The following is a 25,782-nucleotide window of genomic DNA, read 5'->3' on the forward strand; positions in this document are numbered from 1 at the left end:
TTTGAGGTGATTCCTCTGGAACCTGTTGGAGGAAAAATATCCCAACTTCAGAAGATGAGCTTTAACCTAACAGAGCTCTGTGGTTCCTCCTGTCAGTGTGAGAGTCAGGGTGAGGAGGCCCCATGTTAGTATGAGAGAATGGACATCAGAAGTAATTACATCCCCTTCATTTTCTTTTTTTGTTTATTTGCTTTCATTTTTCTTGTGCTGGCTGTGTTCTTAAGCTGCACTTCTCTTGCTGAGATGCGCTGTACTGCAGTGACAACGGTTCGCCACCAGTGGGCACATAGAGCACGGTGACGCTCCTGACTCAGCGAGCCAACGGCAATTAAGCGCAGTAACGGCTGGTCAGCGAAGGCGCTCACTGTCGCTCTTGTGTTTCTACAGCGTTCATCGAAATAAAAGAACCTGCGCAAAACCACACTGATTAATTTTTAAGTGTGCAACATTAGGAAGAGAAGTGGAAGCTGCAGAATCTTCAGAACAAACAGGTCATGATGCTGGGCTGCTGATTATCCCTCTGTCTGGACACAGGATCAATAGAACCAGTTTAAAAGATAAAATGAATGGTTATATGCCAGACATGGAAAGCTGGGATGCACTCCATGCCATGATGTTCAGAATTTAGGTCTCATGGCATCTCAAGGTTCAACATTGCAGCCAGTGGGCTGAGAGAAATACAGCTTTATTTTGTAGCAATTTTTTTATTTATTTATTTTTGTCATAGTACCCCCAAGAACTTAAAACTACTTTCACCCCTGCATTTGAGATTACCTTCGTTAACCTAAATTAAACAAACAATATGTATAAAGCTTGATAACTTACGAGTATCGGTACTCCTCCGGTTTTCTGTGACTGTGAGTGAGTGTTGATTAGGAGTCGAAGTTGAAGCTGTATGCATCAAAAGTAAAAGTTAAACAAAACTGAAAGGACCATAAAACATTTCGGATATCAAACTTACAGCGTTCTAGTTCCTCTATTCGATTGACAGCTTCCCCAAGAAGAACCGATAAGGAACGAGCTGCTCCTTCTACGTTCGCCATTGCTCGACTGCTTTTCGGAGGGAAAGTCCAGAAGAGTTCAGCACTACAGTTGCATCTAACCAGCCAATAGGCTGCCATTGTAGCCTGAAGTCACCGCCCCTCATTATATTAAAGCAGAAACGAAGAGGGGAAAATGGTAGGTAAATAACAAAATATGGAAATACTAAATGAATAAGGGAAATTGCAAAATGGAAAAATTAAAAAAATTTCAAACAGTTAAATGAAAAATAGATAAATGAAAAATGGGTAAATAGAAAAGGGATACATGAGAAATGGATAAATGAAAAAGGGAAATTGGAAAGTGGCTAAATGAAAAATGGATACATGAAAAATAGATACATGACAAATTGATAAATGAAAAGGGAAAATTGAAAAATGGACATGAAAAATAGATCAAAATAATTGGGTTAATGAAAAGGGGAAATTGAAAAGTGGTTAAATGAAAAAATGGATAAATGAAAAATGGATAAATAAAAAATGGGTAAATGAAAAAGGAAAAAATTAAAATTGGACAAATGAAAATGGGAAAATGAAAACTGGTTAATGAAACAGGGAATAAATAAATGTATAAATATCAATGGGAATAAAAATGCCAATCATTTATTAATTTAATTTTGGCTGAAATGGCTCTTCATACAGGTCTGCCTAATAAATCAATCCTCCAGCTGCAGCTGATCCAGAAGCTGCTGCTGATGTTCTCACTAAAACCAGGTAGAGCACATAGCACCAGTTTTAAAGTCCCTACACTGACTTCCTGTAGCTCAGAGAACAGACTTAAAATACTGTTAGTTAGTTTATAAATCACTGAACAGTTTAGCACCACAATATATTAAAGATCTGCTGTTGTTGTATCAACCTTCCAGACCCCTCAGGTTCTGGTTCTGGTTCTGGTTCTGCTCTGCATCCCCAGAACCAGAACCAAACGAGGAGAAGCAGCATTCAGCTTCTATGCACCACAAATCTGGAACAAACTTCCAGAAAACTGTAAAACAGCTGAAACACTGACTTCCTTTAAGTCTATACAAAATACCCACCTGTTTAGTTTTATTTGAAACATAAAAATGAAACACCAATAATCTTATATGCAAAATGTAATGTTGACTGTGTGTTCCATGACTTTGTAATTTTCTGTTTTTATAATGTAAAGCACGTTGAAATGCCTTTTTGATGAAAGGTGCTGTACAAATCAAATTTGATTGATTCCTGAGGCAGAGTTTCAGAAAGGAGTTTATAAAGAAACAGAGGTCCAAATTCAAAATGTTAAATTACACACATTTTCTAGGTCACATTTGATACAGAATTCTTATAACAACTGAAGGTAACATATTACATGGTTGCGCTATAAAATGGCACTATGTGCCTAGAAAACTCCCCCTTTAAAACTGAAGATAGCAGTGAAGATTGGCATCAAGTGCGTTTGCATGATTTAAAACAAAGTGAGACTCAAAATGATCTAAAAACCATCTTAAGCAACTGGAAGAGATAACGTAAAGAAACTCAGATTGTCCCAAATATTCACATAAATAAATATGAAACAAGAGGAGAATATTCAGCTCATGACCTTGGCTCAGTCTGTTTCTCATTCAGTCAGAGGGAGTTTTTGAGGGCAGCACCGCAGGCGGCTCCACAGTCCCATCCATGCTCCCTCCCCCAGATGACCCCTAGGCTATCTGTCTGACAGCCAACAATTGGAGCTTTACCAGTAACTACCCCAGACCCTCATTAACAGTTAATTAAATCACGTCTATCAGGAATCCCCCACTCCATTCTGGAATACCTCTAGGAACAAAGTAATAGACTTTGTCCTCAAACATGGAGCTCTCACTGTGGGACCCAACATTAAAACATGTTGGGGTTTATTTACTTTCTTGCACTCCAGTGATTACATCTAATAACATGAACACTATCCCAGGATCAAGAAGGCTGCAAACAATTTACACAAATATTTTATTTTTCAAAAGCAGTGTGTACAAGCTGAAGCATTTATATGTTCAACAAGGAAATAGATTAAAAGCCATAATTTTAACCAATTATTTCACAAAAATACAATTTAGTTTCTTTTAAAAGTAATAAAAGCTAAAAACATGACAGGAGCGCTATGAACAGATGCCCAAGGAGAAGTTGGTGAAGATCTTCATCAGGTGAACTTATATGTGTGAATGTTAAGGAAACCCGATAGTGATCCCTGAGGTAGATGTAGGGCCAAAAACAGCCACATTAAATAAATACATATCATGAAATAAACAGACGCACCATTAAATGTCTCATTAAATAATGGATTTATAGAATAAATTCATTTAAAAGTACACAATATTTCACTCTGTTTATTTTCAAATAAATAAAGGGAATATTTATGTATTTTTAGGGGGTCACCAGCCTGTTTACTCTGGAGGTTACAGGCAGAAACGTTTGGAATCTCCTACTGCAGAGAGATGTAGTGACTTATATTTGTACATTTTCTGCTCATCCACATCTGAAGTGACTTGCCTCTCTCGGACTGCAGGACATGTACGAGAATATCTGCACAATCTCTATGTCTGATGGGTTTAGAACACAACATGGGCTTAGTGTGTGTCTGATGTTGAACCACAAGGAGACTTTCAGTGCCTAAACTTTATTTTCCTCTAATGACTGGTCAAACTGGTGCATCCTCACATTTATTTTGCATATCTTTTTTAAGTGAAATGTTTACAAAATAAATCATATTTGCAACCAAAATGGTTGCAGTCAAAAAGCTCTGATGTAAGCAGCAGCTGTTACTGGGAAAGGATATGACTCATAATCCAGTTTCTGGGTGAGAACTCCAGTCAAGATGAACTCTGCATTGTGGACATCTGGGACAGAAAAACAGAGGCAACATCAGACATATAGAGCAGGGATTTGGTGTGAGTGTGTGTGTGAGAAAGAGAGAGACCCACCAATGTTTTTCATGAAATATTCTCTGCACAAGTGGAGATCATTATCACAGGAAATTAAAATGATCTCTGGAAGGTTCTGGACGAGAAAGAAAATGCAGGAGAAACTCTTGGTTATGTCATGTTGCTTTTGCTCAGATATACACAGCAGTCCTTCATTCTGACTTCTTTTTAAAGAGGATATTAGGTGTGTGTGATGGTGTGTGTGTGTGTGTGTGTGTGTGTGTGTGTGAGAGGCCACACAATATCTGCTGAAGTACCTTGTTCTGCTTGTGCTCCATGATCTTTCTGTAGGAGGGCTGTTTAACCAGCAGTTTCCCTCCAGCGCTCTCCAGAATGGCCTTCATGGTGCTGAGGCTGGGGCAGATTCCCGGGGTCAGGTAGAAATATTTCCCCTTCAGCACCACAAACACAGAGGCACATTAAACACACAAGCACAAACAATACTGCAGTCTGCAGTACTGGGTATTAGTGCACATTAAGGTGTATTTGGGGTTAAGTGTTCTTCTAGATCAGAGGTCTCATTCTCGTGGCCCGCGGGCCAATTGCGGCCCGCAGGACGATGTCTCGTGGCCCCCACCGTGATATGATAGTATAACATTAGTGCGGCCCACAGGGTGAGCGAACCTCTGAAGGAAGTCCCGCCTGCCGTTCCTCGTCGTGGCTGACATTCGGTGCTTGGCTAAGCTACACTGACTTCATCCACACTATGCTTGTAACAATAATGTGGTGGATGATGGAACAGTTTGGTACCAGTTGCCTTTTTTTGCAGTCACCATTCTGGTACTTTCTACCATTAATGCCACGATCAAACACAGAGAAAGGCGACTGCTACCGGGCTGCTCGTCATCCGCCGCGCTGTTGTGACAAGTAGAAGCGGTGATGACGTCACACGTCGAGACGTTCTTCATACGTTGCTAGCTGGCTAAAGACTTCTATGAAACGTAGAACAAGAGCGACGCCAAGTGGAATAAACTAAATTTTGTCACACCCTCATCATGTCTTTGTCAATCCAAAGCCTGAAGTTCATGTATTGGAGAAAAAATTAAATGTTGATGACATTTGAGGATATTTTTTAAATGTTTTTTGTGGAATCCTTTATGTGGCCCAGCCTCACCCAGACTCTGCCTCCAGCGGCCCCTGGGTAAATTGAGTTTGAGACCCCTGCTCTAGAGGGAATGTTAATTAGTGGACGGAGCATTTGGACAAATCGTTCCTCTACAGATCTGAATAACTGGAAGAAATCACAGATTAAACTTGATTAAGGATGAAAGAGCTGCTTTTAAGACGAGCTAAAGGCATTGGATGGATAAAACACTGAGGAGGATTTTGCTCTAAATATGTAGGACAATTGAACCTTAACTACCAAGGCTATAGTGGTACACAAAAACAGTTTAGTACATTTTCTGTTGCTTCAATGAAGAGAAACAGAAAATGGCCACGATAGGTCAGTAAATGGTCAACACTGGACTCTAGGATCTTTTTCATTAAGGTTAAATTTGGGTGTTTTGATATTTAGACAGTTCAGTGTACCAGATGTACTTGAATGCATCATAAACTGGGTTTCTGTTAGGGCACTAAATGATGGTGATGACGATGAAAAGCCCTCTGCTCTTGGGGACTGGTACAGGGTTTTGGACTGGTTGAACGTCCCAAGCAGGTGGATTTAGACTTCAGCTGATTTTTCTTTGGTCTCAGTGATTTTTATGTTATTTCTGGTGAGTACTGTGATGAAATGAAGTGTGAGCTATAGTCCTACTGTTGCTGAAAGATGCAGATGCTGACAAAGAGACCAGAGACAGCTGGGATTCCTCCCAGCTGTTCCTTCTTAAAGTTGAACTGATTCTCAATGGCTTTCCTCTCTTCCAGCTAACCTATCTAAAGCCATCAGCAGCTCTGAAGAGAGACTGCTCATACTGTCTTGTTTCCTACATGGGGACGGGAGGCGGAGGGTCTACTTAGTTCCAACCTTAAAGAGAGGAGCAGCGTGGGCTCTCTTCAGAGACTCCTCCAGACTGAAGCTGAACAACACCTCTGCCTCTGCATCCCTCAGAGTGTAACTCTGCTCATCTGCAACACACACACACACACACACACACACACACACACACACACACACACACACACACACACACACACACACACACAGCAGAGATCAGGGAACAGAAGAACAAACAGACCAACAGAACTGAGCAGCACAGCATGGACTCACCCACAAACTTCTGGCTCCTCCAGCTCTCCTCCAGCCACTCTGGTGTGACGATGTGTTTGATCACAGACATGGCGGACAGGAACTTGACGGTGCGCGTCACCTTGCTGGCCAGCAGGTGTGTGGCCTTCTGACTGCTCTCTGCTACCTCCCCACCTAGAGCATGCAGCCGCTGCAGGACAGAGACAGCAGCATGGAGTAGAGGCCAGCAGCTCTGGCTTCCTCAGCTCCAGCTTACATTACCTTGGTGTACTGCTGGACCTGCAGCGGCTCAAAGCCCGTCAACATGACCCGGGGAGTGGACTCTGGAGGAAGCTTCCTGTTGGGTGATTGGATCTCTTCCAGTCTGTTCAATGTTCAAACACACGCACGCACACACACAGTGTTGACCCAAGCAGAATGAGAGCAAGGCTGTACGTTCAATGGCAGACAGCAGGCTGCAGCAGACCTGGCCTTCTTGTTTGAAGGTGGGTTGGTAGAGTCAGAGATCTTCTGTTTCTGAAGAAGCTGGAGGTTCTGCAACAGAAACAACAATATGAGCCAAAACAGGCCATATCCTGCCCCACTCTGCTGCCTGGAACAATGCTTCCAAATGTTACAGAGACAGGGTTACAGCTCTCCGTTCATGAGGAATGATGTTGGACATTTAGTGTGGCAAATTCTTGAAACAGTTTTAATAAAAAAAATTTAAAAAAACATTTTATCATTCACTTTTTAAACGTTGGGATGATTGAAAAAGATTTGATCCTGAATGTTGCTGATTTAGTGATTGTGCTGCCATACAGACAGATAACCAGCATCTGATCCTTATTGGTTCATTGAAACACAGACAAGCTGAAAATCACATTATAATCTGAATCACTATTCTCCCCACAGATAACATTAAAAGACCAATAGTGCAGCTGCATTATCAGCAATTATTAACAATCTGACCTGCAGATCCAAATTTCACCCAGTACCGATTTTTTTTTTATGTCAGAAAAGTCACTAAATATATTGACAAATTTGCTAAGTTGGCAGTGGGATGACCAGCCCATGCAGCTGTGACCTGGTGGGCCGATCTGTCAATCAGTTTCTCACTGCTGAGGCAAAAGGGGACAGTGGCTAATTTTCACTCCTTTGTGGAGGGAGAGAAGATTGGTGGATGAGATCGGCGTCACATGGAAGCATCAGTCAATCGCCCTGATGAAGAAAATCAGGGCTAATTTATCAGTGCATCCCTAGAAAAACCTTTATTGGCACTTATGAGCCTGGATGCTTCCTGTCGTGGGTTGCCAGGTTTTCATGTGTCCAATGCTGCCCCTCTGGGGCTCTTGGCTCCCACTCAGCAACTTGAAGCTTCATGTTTTGCAGAAAACCTTCTGGAGAGTCTGACCCCCAAGTGACATGAAAATCCCAACTTAACTGGTAAAATATTGTTTGTATAAATTTGAGGTTCGTCTGTGATAAACCTCAAAATGAGAGATCTTTGCTAGAGAACAAACAGGACTCCAATGACAGTATCAACATAAACCTTTTTCTAAAATGCTAACATTCAAAATGCTCAGGCTAGCTTGTTTGTGTTGATGGTTTATCTGCAGACTGTGGAGCTTACTTACCACCAGAGCTTCAGTAGTTACTTTGACTGGAGTTCTCCAAGCAGCTAAAACACAGAGCAAAACTGCAGTCAGTCCTCAGCTGGAACCTAAAGCTTCTTTTCTACCCAACTCAAATTCAAAAATACTTGATTAATCCCAAAGGGAAATTAAATGTTGTTGGAACTTATTTTATCCTTTCAGATCTTCTTGTTTCTACAACCTGACAGTCAGCTGAAACCAAAAGTGGTGGGACTGCTGAAGCTGACCTGCCAACGTTATGCGCTTGATCCACCTCTTAAGGTCACAGCACAGTAACGAGTGAGCTGCTAGGCCAACAGAACCAGTGTGATAGTGTTTCAAAGTGAAATAAGCACCTCCATCTTGGTCAATGTGTTCCTGCTGCTTGTGTAAATTTTTAGCAAACTTAAAATTTTGCAGAACAGAAAATCTGAAGAGGGTGTGTTTCCATCCAGGGTTTCCCCCAGTGCATTATAAGCCTGGCAGGCCACCAGGCTTAGCATTGCTTATTTTTTCAAGTCTTTTTAAAATGTTTGTATTTTTTAAGGCTTTATACTTGGTGTTATTAATCTTCCAATCTTTCAGTAACACTTAATTATCACACAATTAACACTTAAAGTAACACTTAATTATTGAGTGATTCAAATTTCCTGTCAACTTTAAACATTTTTTAACTCAAAAACACAACAGGCTGCTGGATGAATGCCTGACCTAGCACCCAACCACCGGGCTTAGCAAGCTTTTGTGGGGAAACCTTGGCATCTACTGGTGTGGAGCAAATCAAACAAGTGAAACATGATTTTGTCAGATGTTGACGCCAAGCATGGCTGTAATAAAGCAGAAGTAGAGGTTACAAACTAGCATGAACCGCACATCCCAGAATAACACAGACAATCCTTCCCTCTGAGCTGGAGGTTTGGACTTCTTTGATGTTTTTCATAGTTTTGTGCCCCTGATAAGGCATCTACCCAGTAGTGGATGGGAGTGTTCCCTACTTTAGAACTTCTGCAAATTTGTTTCTCCACTTCATGAACTCTTCATCAGAATAACCAAAACCACCTCAAGAGAGCATAACATTGCTTTAGAGGTCATTTTGAATTTTGCAGTTTCTAATGCAATACTTCAAAATGCGCATTAAAAAATGCTGATGGAAACAAAACATTAGTGTGTAGCAATCCTGCTGACCAAACAACATCTTGTCTTCTTTCTGTTGTGATTGAAGCCGATTTCTGATTCCAGCGGCTACGTGGCTGAGTGGCTGTGGGTGTGACAAACACAGACCGACTTGTTCCTCTCTTCTGGACTGATCCTTTAACAAACACATTAAGGTGGCAACAAGGCGCCATCATCCCACCTTCAAGTTGTTGGTGAAAAAGGCTCATGCTGCCAAAGTTCCCTGATCCTCCACTGTGTTTAACCGTTGGGGAAAAGTCCAGTATGACTGAGCTTTGTATACACACCACCACTAGACAGTACTAACACCTGCGTGACTGTGTGATGAGTCACATAATGTTTGTTTCCATCATGGTGGATTAGGTTAGACACAAGCCTGTCACATTAACAAATTTTGCTGGGTGATCAATTGTCCCAGGAATGATAGTGATAAATGGTAATACTGTTGTTTTGAGACTATTGTTAACTAATAGCATAAAAATGTAATATTAATGAAAGTACACCCTTTCCAAGATCAATAAACTAAATTCTAATGTACATTTAACACTGGAACTGGAAGACATTTTCCATCCATCCATCTTCTATACACCCTTGTCCCTAGTGGGGTTGGGAGGGTTGCTGGTGCCCATCTCCAGCGAATGTTTTGGGTGAGAGGCGGGGTCATTCTGGACAGGTCGCCAGCCTGTCGCAGGGCAACACAGAGACAGACAGGACAAACAACCACGTGCACACACACATGTTTGTTTTGCTATCTTTGTGGGGACTTTCCATTGACTTCCATTCATTTCTACAGCCTAAACCTGACCTTTACCCTTTTCCTAACCCTAACCCTAACCATCACATACCTAACCCTAACCAACCAAAACTCAATTCATACCTTAGCCCTAAATCTGACCCCTGACCCAAAAACAGAGTTTCCCCTTGTGGGGACCAGGCTCAGGTCCCCACAATGTAGTATATGTTAGGAAAATCGTCCCCACAAAGTATTACAAACACGCACGCACGCGCGCACACACACACACACACACACACACACACACACACACACACACACACACACACACACGCCTAGGGAGAATTTACAGAGAACAATTAACCTGACAGTTATGTTTGGTTTTTTTTTTTTTTGGACTGTGGGAAGAACAACTCCATGCAGGAAGACCCCGGACCGGGAATCAAGCCCGGGACCTTCTTGCTGCAGGCCAATATGAAACAAACTGTGTCACTGTGCAGCCCTGGAAGACATTTTAAATATCCAAAATACATAAACAAACCACAAAGAAATAAAATGGATTATGAGATGTCTGTAAACACATATACCCTTCAAAGTAAATTCATCATTGGACTGCTTATTATTATTATTACCCTCATTTTATTGATTGATTGCTCATCGCGACAGGCCTAGCTGGACATACCAAGCAGGTTCTGGACCAGCTGGGGGTTGGGCATCAGCGGCTCAGGCTGAGTGTACACCGAGTATCTGCTGTGCTGAATCTGCCGCAGTGCTTCAAAGTTACCCAGCAGGATATCACACAGCCACTGAGCGTTGACACACGGGATCTTCCACTCTTTGGCCTTCTCGTATTTCATCCCACCAGGTCTGAGGAGAGATCAGAACAAAATGTAGCTTTGCTCACACAAGCCAGTCCAGCTCACTCAGTTATTGTCCAGTGGACAATAATGATCTGTCTTACTCTTTGCAGATGAGGACAGTGTTACCACGGCACAGATAGCCTGTGTACCTGGCACCAGCCAGGTAGGCCATCAGCTTCAGGTCATCCCTGTCTGCATCCATGAAGCCGGTCACTGACAGGATCTGAAGGGAGGAGCAGACACTCAGCAGTTAGAGAACATAGCCGTGCTGATGAGAGGAGCCTCGGACAAGCAACGAGAACTGACAGCAGGCCCGGTTTGCTGCAGAGCCATGAGGGAGCTATGGACTCAGTGAAAACAGAGCAGCAACTGATTTCTAGCTGGACTTACATGCTGAGAGCACGGCTTGGCACCCGGAGGGAAGGCGAAGGGCAGATGGAGAGTCCGATGAGGAGGAACCATTTTCTTCTTCTTCAGCACAGTGCTGAGCCAGTGAGCCGTCACACAGCGCTTCCCCTCTCGAAGGGCCTTTCAGAGGAAACAGGAAAATGTTTAACATTGTTTTTAGTAGCTGTATTTTCATTAACCAGAAATTGCACAAACAGAAATTCTGAAAATGAATTTGCTTAATGGAAATATAGCAATTTCTATAAAACTTGTGCCTTTTGATAAAAAGTTTTTGCATTGGGATGAGGTGCTTTCTCAGCTGTATGTCGAAATACATGCATTTCACAGAACTGCAATGGAACATTTTTTTGCATCATGAGTCACATGATCAACAGCCGGATGTTACTACTGGAGAAAACTTGGGATGCACAAAATGCAGTTTTCTGGCTGGTCACCGATTACTGACCCTTAAGAAGCCTGACCTGCCGAATGCTGCCCAATACCATTTTTTTGTCGGAAATGTTGCAAAATATAGCAGGACAGTCACTCAGTTGGCAACTATTGTGAACTGTAAACGTGCAGGCATGATCTGGAGGGCTGGTCAAACAGTCAAACCTCTCTCACTGCATAGCAGAAAGAACAGTGGTTGATTTTTACACCTTTGCTGAGGTAAATAAGACAGTGGATAAGATCGGCTTCATACACAAGTATCAGCCGATCACCGATCTCCCAAACTTAAGGAAATTGGCACCGACAAATCACTGTGCCCCTAGTGAAAACCACAATGATGATAGGAAGTAGTAGGAGAAACCAAAAGTGGTCATAAGAAGTTATGTGTCATTTGAACATGTTGAATCCATAGCTCAGGGGTCCCCAAACTTTTTCCTGCGAGGGCCACATAAGTGTTCCCTTTTCTGGTCGGGGGCCGGTCTATCGAGCGGGGCGGGGGGCGTTGGATTACAGCCGACGACATATTCACGTTTTTAGATAGATTTTTACCCAGAATGCAAATGGAAAAAACCGCGAGTGAAACGGTGACTGGGACTGACTAGTATATATTCCATTGAGGGAAAGTTAGTTTCACATCTGCTCAAGCCTCCTGGTGGTTGAAGAAAAATCCACATATAAACCGGAAAATACAATATATGAAAAAAAAAAACACTGAATGCTCTCTGGTATGAGGAGGCGGGCCGGATCCGGCATTGTTCAGGGGGCCGGACCAAATGAGGTGGTGGGCCGGATCCGGCCCGCGGGCCGTAGCTTGGGGACCCCTGCCATAGCTCTTCTATAAATTCACTGAATACAATTTCCCAAAATGACGCACACGTAGCGCTAGAATTGCCTGAATGAGACGGGAACGTCTCCTCTGATGGATGATGACAAAGGCCATGACTGAATTATGAATATATATCATGTAACTGTTTACATCCAATGCTGCCATGATTTTTAATGACTCATCTCAGGAGCAAGCTTATTCACATGTGATTTTAATTACATTTATTATTTAAGCAATTCCAAAATTGTGTTTTTTGGCATTTGCAAGAAATACATGAAGATTTGCACATGTTTGTAATGGAAACAGCTAGAAACACACGGTGGCCCACCTCTCATCTCACAACCTTTCTACTTTGTCAACATAACACATTAGTAGCAATGTGGCCGAGTCCCATGATGCACCCTACCTGTACATACATGTTGCTGACTTGACTCTCACATAACAAATGAGTGCAACGGCTGGTCAAAGTGGGGTCCACAACACCTCCACACGCCTGGATGACCTGAAACAGAAGGTCAGGTCAGGAGCTGAAGCCAACATGTTCTTTCCTAAGAGCTCTGATTGATGCGAGTTCTACCCTCTTCCATGTGGCCAGCAGCTGCTTGTCAGCCATCTGTTCAGGGTAGTCGGCGATGGCAAACACACAGCCCAGCAGGAAGCCGTCCTGGGGAACTGGGACACAACACAAGTCAAACTCTGATAGCTGCAGAGACACTGGTGATGTGACTGGGTTGTACTTACTGTCCTGGCCCTGCTCATGTCCAAACAGCTGGCTGATGTGAGGCTGCTGCTGCTGCTGCAGCTGAGGGGGCAGCGGAGTGGCCGTCTGCTGTTGATGATGCTGCTGCTGCTGCTGCAGCGCCTGCTGGTTCTGATGCTGCAGCACCTGCTGCTGCAGGTGCTGTTTCTGCATCTGTTGCAGGTGCTGCTGCTGCTGCAGGAAATGCTGCTGTTGTTGCTGCTGCTGCTGAAGATGCTGTTGGTGAAACTGTTGCTGATTCTGCTGCTGCTGCAGCATCTGCAGGCGCTGCTGCTGCTGAAACTGCTGTTGCAGCTGCTGGAGGCCTGGCCGCAGCAGCTGCTGAGGTCGCAGCTGCTGCTGGGAGAACATCTGCTGCTGGTGCATCTGCTGCTGCTGCATAAACTGCTGCTGCTGCTGGGGAAAACCTTGCTGCTGCGCCACTTGTGATTGTTGCTGCTGCTGCTGCTGCAGCTGCATCATCTGCTGCTGTTGAAGGTGCATCATGGGATGTGTTGGTTGCTGTGGTAACTGCTGATGCTGCTGACCAGCCTGATGTGACTGCTGCTGCTGCAGTAGTTGCTGTTGCTGCTCTGCTGTGAGTGGCAGTCTAGGAAGTTTACTTTGACTAAACTGAGGAGGATTGTTGCTGTTCAGGATCTGAACATGGCTCTGATTGGTCTGCTCCACAGGCTTCGTCTGATTGGCTGTTAGGTTCTGGATGATCTGCAAAAAAGTACAAGAAGGTCAAAGTTTCAGATTCCCTCTTGAAACTTTATTTAATTTTTGTATTGTGTTTTCTCAATTCCTCCTCAAAAAGATTTTGCTTTCATTTAATCTCCAATGACCAGTTGTTTTAGGGAAAATCTAATTTGAATACAAATTGTTTTGATTTTCTAAAGTATTTTGTAGATATATTTAAACTTTGTCCAAATTCTGTCCCAGGTTTTCACAAAATAATTCAAAGGAAAAATCACAAAAATATCATAAGGTTAGAAGTTTGATGATAATAACAAACCTAAGTAATAAGAAGTATTTGTGATTCTGGTCCTATTATTTACTTAGTATTGGATCAATACTAAAATACGTATCATCGAAAACCTCTATATCTGCATCAGTTCATCTCAAACTGGATTTTAAAGAACTTCCATAAAGTTTAAGCGCTTGGAGTTTCAAGCTACATATGATCAGACACTGTTCATGAACAATGAAACGGCCCTTTGGTTTAAGCAGATGTTTGTCAGTTTCTTAGCTCGGATGCAGGGGGAGCTGAGCCTGATCCAGTCCAATATTCCTATTGGATGCCTACTAAGGATGTTTTTGGATGGGATGCCAGGCTGAGGCCACACATAAAGATATCACTATTGGATGTTGCATGTCATATTTTGACTTATTTACCTGTGAAAGTTTACAGTTTCAAACTTTCAATTCAATTTATTTATGTAGAGCTAATTCACAGCAAATGTCATCTCAATCTAGCTTACACGCAGCTAGTGGGACGTGGAAAATGAGTCAGTGGGATTTCTTACATGTGCGACTGCGGGCCGATTTGTGGGCTGCATGTCAGAGTTGTTGGTGATGTTGCGGAGTGTTCTCATAGTTGGGTTCCATCCCTCAGGACCTGAAACACCTGACAGTCACATGAAACCAGTTAGCAACAACAGTCATATCTTCGGTGGAGGCAGAATGCCGCAGGGTCCAGAACGTTACCGGGTCTGGCTTTACTGACCTTGCTGTGCAACTCGGGCCTCTGCAGCTAGCGGACCTCCACTGCCAGGAACTGGGGCTGCGGTGGCACACAGGTTGATCAGCCCACTGCCCGCAGAGGAACCCGGATCTTTGACAACAGCTGGCCCGACCCGCTGCCTCGCTATACCAGCAACAGTCGGTGTGACGACTTCAGCTGACGTCCAGTTCAGGTTGGTGCCCTCCTTTTCTGGGGATGAGTCATCATCTGAGTCGTCGAACATCCTCTCGCTGCGGAGCTCGGGTTTTCGGGGAGAGGTGGGTGAGACGGAGTTGAGGCGTTTGGGTCCCGGTCGCCTCCGAGGGCTGGACTCCTCGCCAGAGGATCCACCGCTGGATGGCTGCGAGTGCTGGGGGCTGTAGCTCCCGTTGGAATGACAGCGCGCGTCATACGACTCGGCTTCGCTCTCCTCCTCCGACTCCACGTATGTGAGTCTGGGGTGATACAGACTCTCATCCTTCCTGTTTTTATCTGAAAAATGATAGAAAGACTTGAGCCATAAGTAAATAATCTTTCTCTCTAATCACAGTGACTAAGGTGTACAAACACCTTAGTCACTGTTACAAACAGTGACTAAGGTGTCACAGTTAAGCTGTTACCAACATCAGCCTACAGAAAGCATCCTACTAGAATGATAAAGAAATGTGAAAAAAGTTCACCTTTTACAGAATCTGTGATCCAGTCTGGAGTGACAATCTTGATGCCCGGGTGTTTCAGGGCACACTCAAACTTGGCCTGGAAACAGCAAAATGATGATGGTAATTACTAATGTGTGATAAACAGAGGTTGCCTAGACAACGCAGACTGTTTGAACTTCACCACTTTCTCTCACAACCACAAACCAGTTTTTCTTTATCGGAATGGTATCAGTATCTGCCCATACCAAACCTCAACAGCAGGGGTCCTCAAACTTTTTCCTTCTCTGGTGGGGGGCCGGAGTCAGTTTGTAACAGAAAAAGTGTGACGATTACAGGAGTGCCTAAATGTAAAAATGTATTGTTTTCCAGAAAGCACAATCAAATAACCCTCTCTGGGTTCTTCACAGAACAATAGTCAGGAAATAAATAATAACATTATTTATGAAATAAATACGGTATTTTCCGGACTATAGGCCGCAACCCCAAAGTGTTTTTAAAAAACCAGTAAACATACACATATAAGCCTCAGATATCTCTGCCGCTCCAGGTTTTCCACAGCGATGCAGCAGCAGAGGGGGGCAGACACCCAAAATTTGAGTCATAACAGGTCAACTGAATATCACATTTATTACAGTTGAAAAAGAAAAAGTTGCCAAGATTAGATTTAACTGAACTGATTACGGTAGTTTATGAACGGTAACTGTAACAGTAAAAGTGCTGATCCTTCGTGTCTGCTACTAGCATGTGCTAAATGAAAATGGGCGTCTTCTTCTCCTGCTTCTTTAGATTTCAACGGCAGCTTGCATCCATTTATTGTTGCACTACTGCCATCTACTGGATCCTAATATCTATACTTCAAATTCTCATAATGATCCCAGTATTTAAAAAAAAAAAAATCTTCTTTTTCCCCTCAATGCTATTTAACTGATCAAAATTCTCAAATTTCAATTCCCTATTAAAACCTAATTCCGTTTTAATGGGCGCCTTCTTCTTTGATTTTCAATTTTGACTTCCAATGAATCACTTCCTGCTAAAGAGCCCCCTGGTGGTTGAAGAAAAATCCACATATAAGCCGCACCGGACTATAAGCCGCATGGTTCGAAGCTAGGAAAAAAGTAGCAGCTTATAGTCCGGAAAATACGGTACATGAAAAAGAATCTACATGCTCTTGTGTATTGTTCATGTATTGTTCAGGGGGCCAGACCAAATGTGGAAGTGGGCCGTAGTTTGGGGACTACTGCTCAACAGGGTTTCGCTCAGTACATTGCAAGCCTGGTGGACTACCAGGATCTACTTGCCCCCCTGCCAGGCTAAGCATTGTTTGTTTTTGAACAGAGAAGAAAATCAAACCGGACTGCAAGGATCTCTTTTGCACTGAACATTTAACTCGTAAGGCAGAATCTTTCCTGTAAGATGGATTTGTAGTTGGTGCATTGAACAGGGCATGAAGCTGTGAGGGTGCACCAACCACTGTGTTCCCAGTTGGCCAGTGCATCAGTGGACCAATGAAGGAAATGCCCCACTTGCCTCGTAGTCACGCAGCATGCTGGTTTTATTTTAGTTTTTGAGGTGACACGATGCATCAAACTGCACCATATAAAATGCTTTGTCTACTTACAGTGAGGCAAAGTTGCTGCGATCAGGAAAACCTGTTCCATATACATAGGCAACCAAAACAGTTTATGTGGCGTTTATTAAAAACTATATAGACACGAAATGGAAGAGCTACTAAAGCCACATAAATTAAATCTCCGCTTGTGACCCTCTTTATCCAGCAGAGAGATGTGCAGTGCAGTGGTTGTAGCTCATCATGCAGAGCCGGTGCAAGGTGGTATGAAGTCTTGAACAGAATTTAAGGGTCCCCTTTGCTGCTAAGAACATCAGCACCACTAACATTTCAACATGGATTTAGTCAATTCTGAGAGAGGGGCCCTGGTTTAAATGGCCAACCTTAAAAACAATGAGTAATAATTTTAGCTCACTGAGATGTAAAATCTTAAATTTTAATGTTAAAGGGAACCATGATTAGTTGAACATGTTGTAATTTTCCTATTAACTAAAAAACTGCTGTTTGTGATACGCCAAAGCTCATAATTACTTCAAAAAATGTATATATGTTATATTTTTCACCCCTGAAGGTCACCTTAAGGTGAAAAAAAAACGAGTGATTGTTTATCATATTACGTTTGCCTGGTGTAATTTTAAATAATGCCACACTGCGTGGCTGTAATAACAAAACAAACAAACAAACAAAAAGCAGTGAGGTGAGTCTGAATCGCTTCCCACATGGGAAAAAAAAAATAAAAGAGTGCAGTGAGAGAGAGCTGAACATAACTTTAGAGGGACCTATTTGTGCATTTCTCTTTAAAAGTCCTTCCTGCAAGCAAAACTGACAAAGGCATTAACAGGTGACCGTTACCTTCACAAGCTAAAAACAAATGCTGGCAGTTCTTATCCACAAAGCGCCTAGGCCCCGCTGCCGTTGGCTAATGAGCAAAAGATGCTTTTTTAAATGATGATGGCATTATTGCGACTGGTGCCGGTGTTCTGAATGTGAAACCACGGATCGATACCGGACATTAGACAGGATTCTAAACAGCTGCCACCAGACCAGACACAGAGCTACAGACACTAGGAGAAACATCAGAGATAAGCAGCACTGGGAGCTCTTTTAAATGATAATGGAGCTAATGCTACTGCCACACAGAGATATAGAACTACTTACCGGATCACACACTCCAACCAGAGGTATATGTCTCTCAGTGTTTCATTCATGAAGCTGAAGGCAGCAGCATCAAAACACCAGCTCTTACAGCCATCTCTTACCTCTTCCTCTGTTTGGTCCTCCTCATCTTCATTACCTCTTGTGATTTTCACATTCCCGTGTATTTAAACGCGCTCCGGTTCAGTTTGAAAAGGCTTAAAGACGTTACTTATCACTGTTTTGGATGGACGGACCAAGATGTCATTTAAACATAATGCATTGCACCGTGAACATGGCGATTATTCGTGTGACATATTTTATTAAAATTTATAAAATCTAAACAGCCTACAGTATCATTACTATATTGTTTTTGCATCTAAAATAAATATTTCTCAAATAAAGCCCATTGTTACAACTAATCATGGATCCTTATAACCGATTTAAAATCTTTTAATTTTGTCTCATTTTTGTCTTACTTTTGTCTATGCTTTGATCATTAAATCAAATTTAACAGCACTGACAGTCTCAATAAACAAATGTTAAAATTCTATATCTGTGATATGTCATAAAAAGTTTGTAGTTATGTGGCCCGTGAAGACCTGGGGGGCCTTAAGCAGCTACTTCTTTCATAATATTGGAATCAGCAGGTTGGGCTTCTTAAAGATTGTAATTAGCTACAAATCTGCAATCGGTGCATCATTACTATACAGAAATAAAAACAGAAAAGTCTGATGTGTATTAGCATTCAGCAAAGGGTGTGTCCCAGCAGGTCAATATGGTCTCTGAACACAAGTTTTCTCTGAATCCTTCAATTGACAATGTTACACATTTATGCGTCACACCTTTGAGCAGCTACTTATATACATGTGATCGTCTACACACCTTGATCACCTTAAAAATAATCAAACCTTCTCTGAGGATAAATGTGGTTTAGTTTCATCAAGTTTTAAACAATATAAGATTAAAATTATGACAAAAAAATCAGGTCTAAATATCACTGAATGGAGTCAGGTTTCAGTATATTTAGGTGAGTTTTGGCACTTTGTAGTTTGTTATTGTCCACAATGTTTGCATGGATGCCGCACATTTTCACAGCAGGTAAAAGTATTGTGTATATTTATGCAAACTTTCGCACCACATTCATTTTTATACTTCCAACTTGTGCACAAAATATGGTGAAGCATATTTTTTGTCTTACGCAAGCTTTATACATGAGGCCCCTGCTGTTATAACTTGGAATCTTCTCAGAACTGGTGGCTGACTCACCTCAAGTGCAGCTGCTGAAATATGCTTTTATTTCTGCTCCATTCTTTAGAGACAAACATTCTAAACCAGAAAGTTTCGCCTGGAAACTTTGCCTAGAAGGGAAGCAGCATGCTCTCTACTCTCAAAGAGTACACTCTTTGCCCAGAAGAGCATGACCTTGTGTTGAAACAGAAGGTCAACACAAGCTGCATGACATCTGAAGGCCTTGACTCAGTGCTGCACATGTGAGTACAGGCGCTGACAACTAAAGGTACAAAGACAATATTCTGCAGTTCCTCCAGCAGGAATAAACTTGCCCTACTCTAGATCTTGTCCTAGTTATTGTTATTATTACTTAAATGCTCAATTTTTAGTTAAGAGCAACACAATGTGAATGAGCAAATGGAAACTGGAAGCAGAGTATGCACTTACGCCTTTTGGCTCCTTCACCACCAGGTGGGTGACCTTCTTGTTTAGGTTCAGCTGACATTCACCACCATAAAAGGTAAGGAACGCCCACAGGGCATTGAGATCATCTGGAAGCTGTGCGTGAACACACGCGCACACACACACACACACACACACACACACACACACATTTTTAGAACTCATAAAAACACTCTGGTTCATGGTGAAAAATAAAGGACAAACCATAGCCAAAAAAAAAACAACAACAAACAAACAACATACTTACCCTAGGAAGGCAAGCTGTCACGCCAAAAAATATCTGGCCTGATTCTGGAGAGAATCCAGTTACTCTGGAGTTCCACAGTCACAGAAAAATGACACAGGTCAAAATACAGGTATTAACTGATCATTTAAACCACCATGCTAAAGCAAGGCTTTTCTTCTAAAATGTGGACATTTTCCTATTTATATGATGTAACAACAGCATGAGGTCATGAGGACTTGGCAGTGAAAGGATACGGTAAGAGGTCTCCACATCGGACAGACAGAATCACCCAGGATGGCTGTAGAGCAACAAACAGACGCTCATATTAAAGGTACACTTCACTCACTGTTAGTGCTCCTGAGGTCTGCTGGTTAGTGACATCATCATCGCTCAATCAGCATGTCAGTTTAAGCCAGTACTTCTCAAATAGAGAAGCACTTCGCCACGCCCTCGCAGGGGGGCGTGGCAAAGTGTCAGAGGGGTTGTGAGAAGCAGGACTTTATAATTGTCTTTATTCATGCTTAACTGATAAACAAACCTCCGGTCACTAGGTGGCAGCAGTGTTCAAACTGATCAGCAGGCTGCCTGTTAAAGGCAGTAGAAGTAGCTACACAGCCCTGTTGTAAACGGAGCAGAGGAGGGGAAAAAAACGGAGTGAAGGATACAAGCGTGGGTGTTTTGAATATATCTACTGTCATATGATATCTACCGTCATATATATCTACTATACATCTACTCTATAGATATCAATAGAGTAGATATCTCTCCTCTATATCTACCGTCAGAGAGGAGAGATGGAGAAGTTTGACAGTGAAAAGAAAAACGGCAGCAGAGGTCAGTAAAGCAAGTATGACGGACTTTTATGGCCAAGCTAAGAGATTTTTATTTTCACATACAAGAATACAGTCATAATACTACAAGAAGCAAGTCCTATTAGCACAATAGTTTAAACATTGGCAGAATAAAGACGCAATATTGCTGGAAGAAGGTCGTTACATTTAAAAGCTTCATGGAGTGACATATAACGTGACCCGCCCAGCAAGTCTGGTTCTTTCTATTAAATAAAAAGTTGCTTAAACAATCGTTTCAAAGTCCTGGGGATGAAAATGTGCTTCTTATGTGCTAAAACATTTAGTATTTACTTGTTAGTATTGGTTTAACATTTATTTGTTAAACCAGTACCAACTATAACCATACAAGTATTTCGCAATTTAGCGCACTATGGTGAAAAGTTATCATAAAATTACGACTTTATTCTCGTCCAACTTTACTCGTATTTAAAACACAAATCAAAAACTCAGAGCCTGGCACTTATACTCCATCATAATCAAGTAACTGTAGCTCGCAGAAAAAGGCCAGGGAATAGACAAAACCTGTCTATTTATTGTTAATGTAACCCTAACCCTACCCACTTTTCATCTCTTCTCATTTGACAAGCTGAAATATAAGCAACGTTACTGCTAATCTTTCCACAATAAATGTTAAGAACTTTATACCTTGTGGAAAACTAAACTGAAGAAGCTGACAAGTAACCAATACCTTTTAGACTTACTGTATTAAGTCTAAAAATGCAAATCCCAGTGAATCATTTGCACATTTTCTCTTTCAAACTGAGCCTTGATTAAATGTTACTGATTCACTTAAACTGATTTTGGAAATTATTTTGAGGGTTAGAACAATAAAAGAGCTGTTTTGATAATGTCATACAATGCCGGAGCCAATGGTTTGTACAGATAGATTATTAAATATGAACAGATTTGCAATAGTATTTAAATTCTGGGGAGGGAAGGTCATGGGGTGGGTGGGGTGAAAAAAAAAATTATGATTCCCTGGGGGTGGGGGGCACAACAGAAAATAATTGAGAAACACTGGTTTAAGCCCAGACTGAAAGCACATCCATTTCCCTGGCCTTCCACACCAGTGGAATTGCAAAGATAATGTGCTACTGAACTAATCTGAGTTTTTGGGAAATTACTGCAAATTAAATTAAACTGAAATGAAGTATGGCTCAGTTTTTGTTGCTACTATTTCATTGTCAGTGTTTTTATCATATTTTTATCAAATCCTGCAACTTTGTGCAGAGATTGAAAAAGTATTTACTTCATCCCATTTTAATCACATTTAATTGTACAGATAATATTAACATGTAAATGGAAACCTAAATAACCGATTCAATCAACCAATCAAATTTTATTTGTATAGCACATTTCAGCAGCAAGGCATTTCAAGGTGCTTTACATAATAAAAACAGCATGTGACATTGAATAAACAGTAAGAAAAGAAATAGATTCTGAAAAAAAAAAAAGATAAAAACATACTTTTGTTACGGAATTTAAGCGCCTGTCGTCACCGTTTAACACGGGTATTATCCAGGCCCCGTTGCCTAAGAGGACAAGGTCTCCAACCTTGCAGCACCAGCCTCCGTCCACCTGTCACGCAAATTTTTGCGCTAAGACTTCGCCGTCCTACACGGATTTTTGTGCACTATTTTTACCTGTTAGAGTCTAGAATTTACAGGGTTTTTCTGTGCATGCAATGACCCTCCATCACTCGCCACTTTTACATAAATAGATAAAAAGTAAAGATAAAAACATTAAAAACATCGAAGACATCAAAACCCACATTCTAACCCTAATTTAGCCATAAGCAACTCTAAACAGGTGGTTTTAAGTTGAGATTTAAAGGCACCCAAGTGTTTCAGCTGTTTTACAGTTTTCTGGAAGTTTGTTCCAAATTTGTGGTGCATAGAAACTGAATGCTGCTTCTCTTCGTTTGGTTCTGGTTCTGGGGATGCAGAGCAGAACCAGAACAAGAAGATCTGAGGGGTCTAGACGGTTGGTACAGCGATAACAGATCTTTAATGTATTGTGGTGCTAAACCGTTCAGTGATTCAGACAATTTATCCACAAAAAAGCTGATTTGAGAGGAAGATTTGCTAAGTACTGCTTTGACATGTGGGGACATGTCTACAGGTTTCAGCTGGATCCAAATTTAATGCCAGGATGTCCCATTCAATCTTTAAGCAGTAGGATACATAATGATAATACTGGAGCTAGCCTCTGATGCTGGGATACAGGAAGTCAGGGCCAAGCACACTTGGGCTGGGAAAAAACATCTGTTTACCTTGACCACAGGTAGATCAAACACCTCCCTTGATTCGCTCACTTCAGGGTTATCTCCATCCTCTGCAATGATGTGAGTGGCCAAAGCATTATAGGACACCTCCTTTCCTTTTCCTGCTTTCAGCAGCTGCACCACCTGGAAAAAGAGCAGAAAACTCAGTGGACTCTGGGTCTCCTTCCAAGGACATGAGCCTGAAACCTCACCAGGGAGGGATGCATCCAGGGAACCACATGAGCCGCAAAAAGCACAGACCCAATCCTAAGGCCACCAAAGCAGATCCCCTCAACGCCATGGCTGTGCCTAGAAATTTTGTCCATGAAAGTAATGAACAGAATCTGTGACACAGAGTCTGAGTCTCACTGGAAATTAGCCCAGCTTACTGCCAGCAATAGAGACCAAGGTCTGGCACTGATGATACTGAGAGAAAACAGCCTGTGTCAAATAATCTGCATCTGGGGAGACAAGTTGAACACCTTCACCAAATCCACAAAGCCCACATAGACTGGTTGGGCTGACACCGAGACACCCTCCAGAGTCAAGAGTTCTATGACCAGAACCAAAACCACATTGATTTTCCTGAATCCGAGGTTCGACTATCCAATGGGCCTTCCTCTCCTGAACCCTTGACTAGACCTTACAAGGGAGGCTTAAGAGTGTGATGCCTTTGTAGCTGGAACACACTCTGTCCTTAGACTCCATGATGTTAAAAAATCTTATGATGGCGATAACATTGGTAAATATTGGGATGACAATATTAGGTGCGATAAATGCCTATTTTCCTCCATCTAATCTGTACTTCCTGCTACATGTTACCTTTAGCAGTTTTGGAAATGTCATGTATGTCAACTGTGAGTAAATTTTGCTGCCAAAAGACTCTGTCCTACTGGCTAATCACATTAGCATGAAAAATACAACTTCAAAATTAGTAAAATGTTTTAGCCAACAATTACTGCTCTCCTAATAGTTCTTTCCTATATGAATACTGCGCGCACTGACATTGCGAAGACACTATAGTAGTGATATAATGTGCAGCCTTCCCCTCACTTCTGCTAGTGTGCCATGGGGCAGTCTGGCACTGGGCCCTCTGACCACCACCAACAGGCAAGGAGAGTGAAGAATCTTGCCCAAAGACACAACAACAGAGACAGCCGTACCAGCAACCAGCTGAATGAAGGATGAGCTCCTACCGAACTTTCACTTCTGGTTTACTGTTCGAATTCACTCTGTAGCACTTCACTTGGTACTGAAGTTATAGGTAAACACTTCTCTGTCATTGCCAATTCTGGTTGTTGGTGACATTTCCTGAACTAGTCTAAAGGACAATGGTAAGAACAAACATAAGAGTGCTTTATATTAAGATTCCCCCCCACCTTTCCTTATTTATTTATTTATTTATTTTTTTTTTTGGGGGGGTGGTTACATATAATTCAAACACACTCAAAGAAAATATGCATGGACAGCTACAGGTGGGCTTGGTTTCAAATAATCAATGCCTTCCCAGAAAGCAGAAGGGTCGGTCTTTAGTCCCGTCAGACACTCTGCAGCTGTTTCAGAGGAGTTGCCTCGGCTGAAGGAACGGGAACGCGTGCGCAGTAAGCGGCGTCCAGCTGGAGACGCTGACAGTAACAGGTTGATGTAAACAGACACGGAAGAGACATTTGCTTTGTGTTGCTCTACCTTAGGAAAGCAATCTAACAGCACTTGGGTAGACTAAACATGGATTTAAGAAGAATAAGGGTTAACATATGGCGGTATCCCTACAAGCTCAGATCTAAAGTCTACAGCTTGGAGGCTAACGGCTAACCTGAAAAACTCTTCTTGCAGTCTACAGGTTGAGCCGAGCTGCAGTTCTAAAGTAGATTCAACATAAAGTGAGTCATCGGCTGGCACCACGGACAGCGTCTCACAGCCGCATTAGAAGAAAGACAAATGGAATCCCGATGTTTATCATGTAGCATGTTGTCCTGTTAGCCTGCTAGTTAGCTTCCTCTGAACTGCCTCCTTCATTCTCAATGTGTTTGGTAGGATAGCATGCAAGCTTCAGAGCTATCGACAAGCTAACAAGCAGGTCCTTACCTTTGTCTCAATGTCCCCAACCACGTAGAATTTAACGTCTTTGAAAAGTGCATCAGGAACCTTGATTTCCTCCTCAGACATGACTGACCATGAACGGTGGAAGATTACACACCTGTGTGAAATGTGGAAAAGGAAGTATGTGTCTGACTGCTGCACACCAACAGGACAGTGAAGCGCCAAATCACTGAGCGGCGCGCGCCTTGGACCGCAGCACTGTCTGAAGCCAGAGGGGGGGGCAGGAAAATCACATGGGGTTAATAATCCTTTCCCTTGGGTTTCTCTCTCTCCCACGCACGCATTGTCTTACACAGTTTAGTTTTTTAAGGAATGCAATTTAATAAAATTACTCGAATTCTACCTTGAAAAGTCTAGAAAAAGGAATTACGCAGCCAAAACAACCCCATCAAATCCGACTTGGTATTTTTCTCCAACCTGCACACAGCTACGGTCTTCCAGTAGCTTTTATGCCTTCCCATTTTTTGCATATTTCATACCTTTGTAGGTATGAAAAATGTTTTGTAAACTTAATATCACTTTTATACATTTAGAATTGTTTATATATGAATACAACTGAGCAGCAAGCATTATCCCAAAGAATTAAGACTCGTTTTTTTTTGTTTTTTTTTAAATAAATAGCAATAATATT

At 42.1% G+C, this 25,782-nt stretch overlaps 1 protein-coding gene and 1 long non-coding RNA gene across 4 annotated transcripts; one reads left to right on the forward strand and one right to left on the reverse strand.

Annotated features, from left to right (window-relative positions):
• Positions 1-2,973: 2,973 nt before the first annotated feature.
• Positions 2,974-25,359, reverse strand: paxip1 (PAX interacting (with transcription-activation domain) protein 1). Of its 3 annotated transcripts, none has more exons than XM_016666705.1 (23): positions 25,137-25,358; positions 23,061-23,195; positions 20,192-20,235; positions 19,959-20,022; positions 19,697-19,807; positions 15,337-15,412; positions 14,660-15,148; positions 14,460-14,551; positions 12,933-13,656; positions 12,769-12,863; positions 12,598-12,693; positions 10,919-11,056; positions 10,630-10,751; positions 10,351-10,535; positions 7,766-7,809; positions 6,616-6,683; positions 6,411-6,513; positions 6,171-6,339; positions 5,928-6,028; positions 4,219-4,353; positions 3,962-4,037; positions 3,817-3,877; positions 2,974-3,196 (listed from the first exon to the last, which is right to left on the reverse strand). In XM_016666705.1, the coding sequence occupies exons 1-23, from the start codon at positions 25,215-25,217 to the stop codon at positions 3,181-3,183; spliced, it is 3,225 nt and encodes a 1,074-aa protein (XP_016522191.1). In that variant the 5' UTR covers positions 25,218-25,358; the 3' UTR covers positions 2,974-3,180. The 3 variants fall into 3 exon arrangements, with proteins under 3 accessions (XP_016522191.1, XP_007543236.1, XP_007543234.1); XM_007543174.2 differs by having other exon boundaries at positions 14,460-14,560; XM_007543172.2 differs by lacking the exon at positions 2,974-3,196 and having other exon boundaries at positions 3,704-3,877; positions 14,460-14,560; positions 25,137-25,359.
• On the forward strand, positions 4,360-14,400 carry LOC107834809 (uncharacterized). Its single transcript, XR_001660635.1, has 3 exons — positions 4,360-5,009; positions 9,311-9,313; positions 14,390-14,400. It is a non-coding gene; the product is annotated as an uncharacterized LOC107834809 (long non-coding RNA).
• Positions 25,360-25,782: the final 423 nt, after the last annotated feature.

The sequence above is a fragment of the Poecilia formosa genome, unplaced genomic scaffold (genome assembly GCF_000485575.1).
Source record: "Poecilia formosa unplaced genomic scaffold, Poecilia_formosa-5.1.2 Scaffold779, whole genome shotgun sequence".
In the NCBI taxonomy this organism is placed as follows: domain Eukaryota; kingdom Metazoa; phylum Chordata; class Actinopteri; order Cyprinodontiformes; family Poeciliidae; genus Poecilia; species Poecilia formosa.

Bases quoted from the DNA above. Each gene is read 5' to 3' on its own strand.
- paxip1 (XM_007543172.2), bottom strand. From the start codon at position 25,217: ATGTCTGAGGAGGAAATCAAGGTTCCTGATGCACTTTTCAAAGACGTT. The intron at 12,694-12,768 runs GTAGAACTCGCA...CTTCTGTTTCAG, and splicing joins TGCTGGCCACATGGAAGAGG to GTCATCCAGGCGTGTGGAGG. The intron at 4,038-4,218 runs GTACTTCAGCAG...TTTCTCGTCCAG, and splicing joins TGGAGCACAAGCAGAACAAG to AACCTTCCAGAGATCATTTT.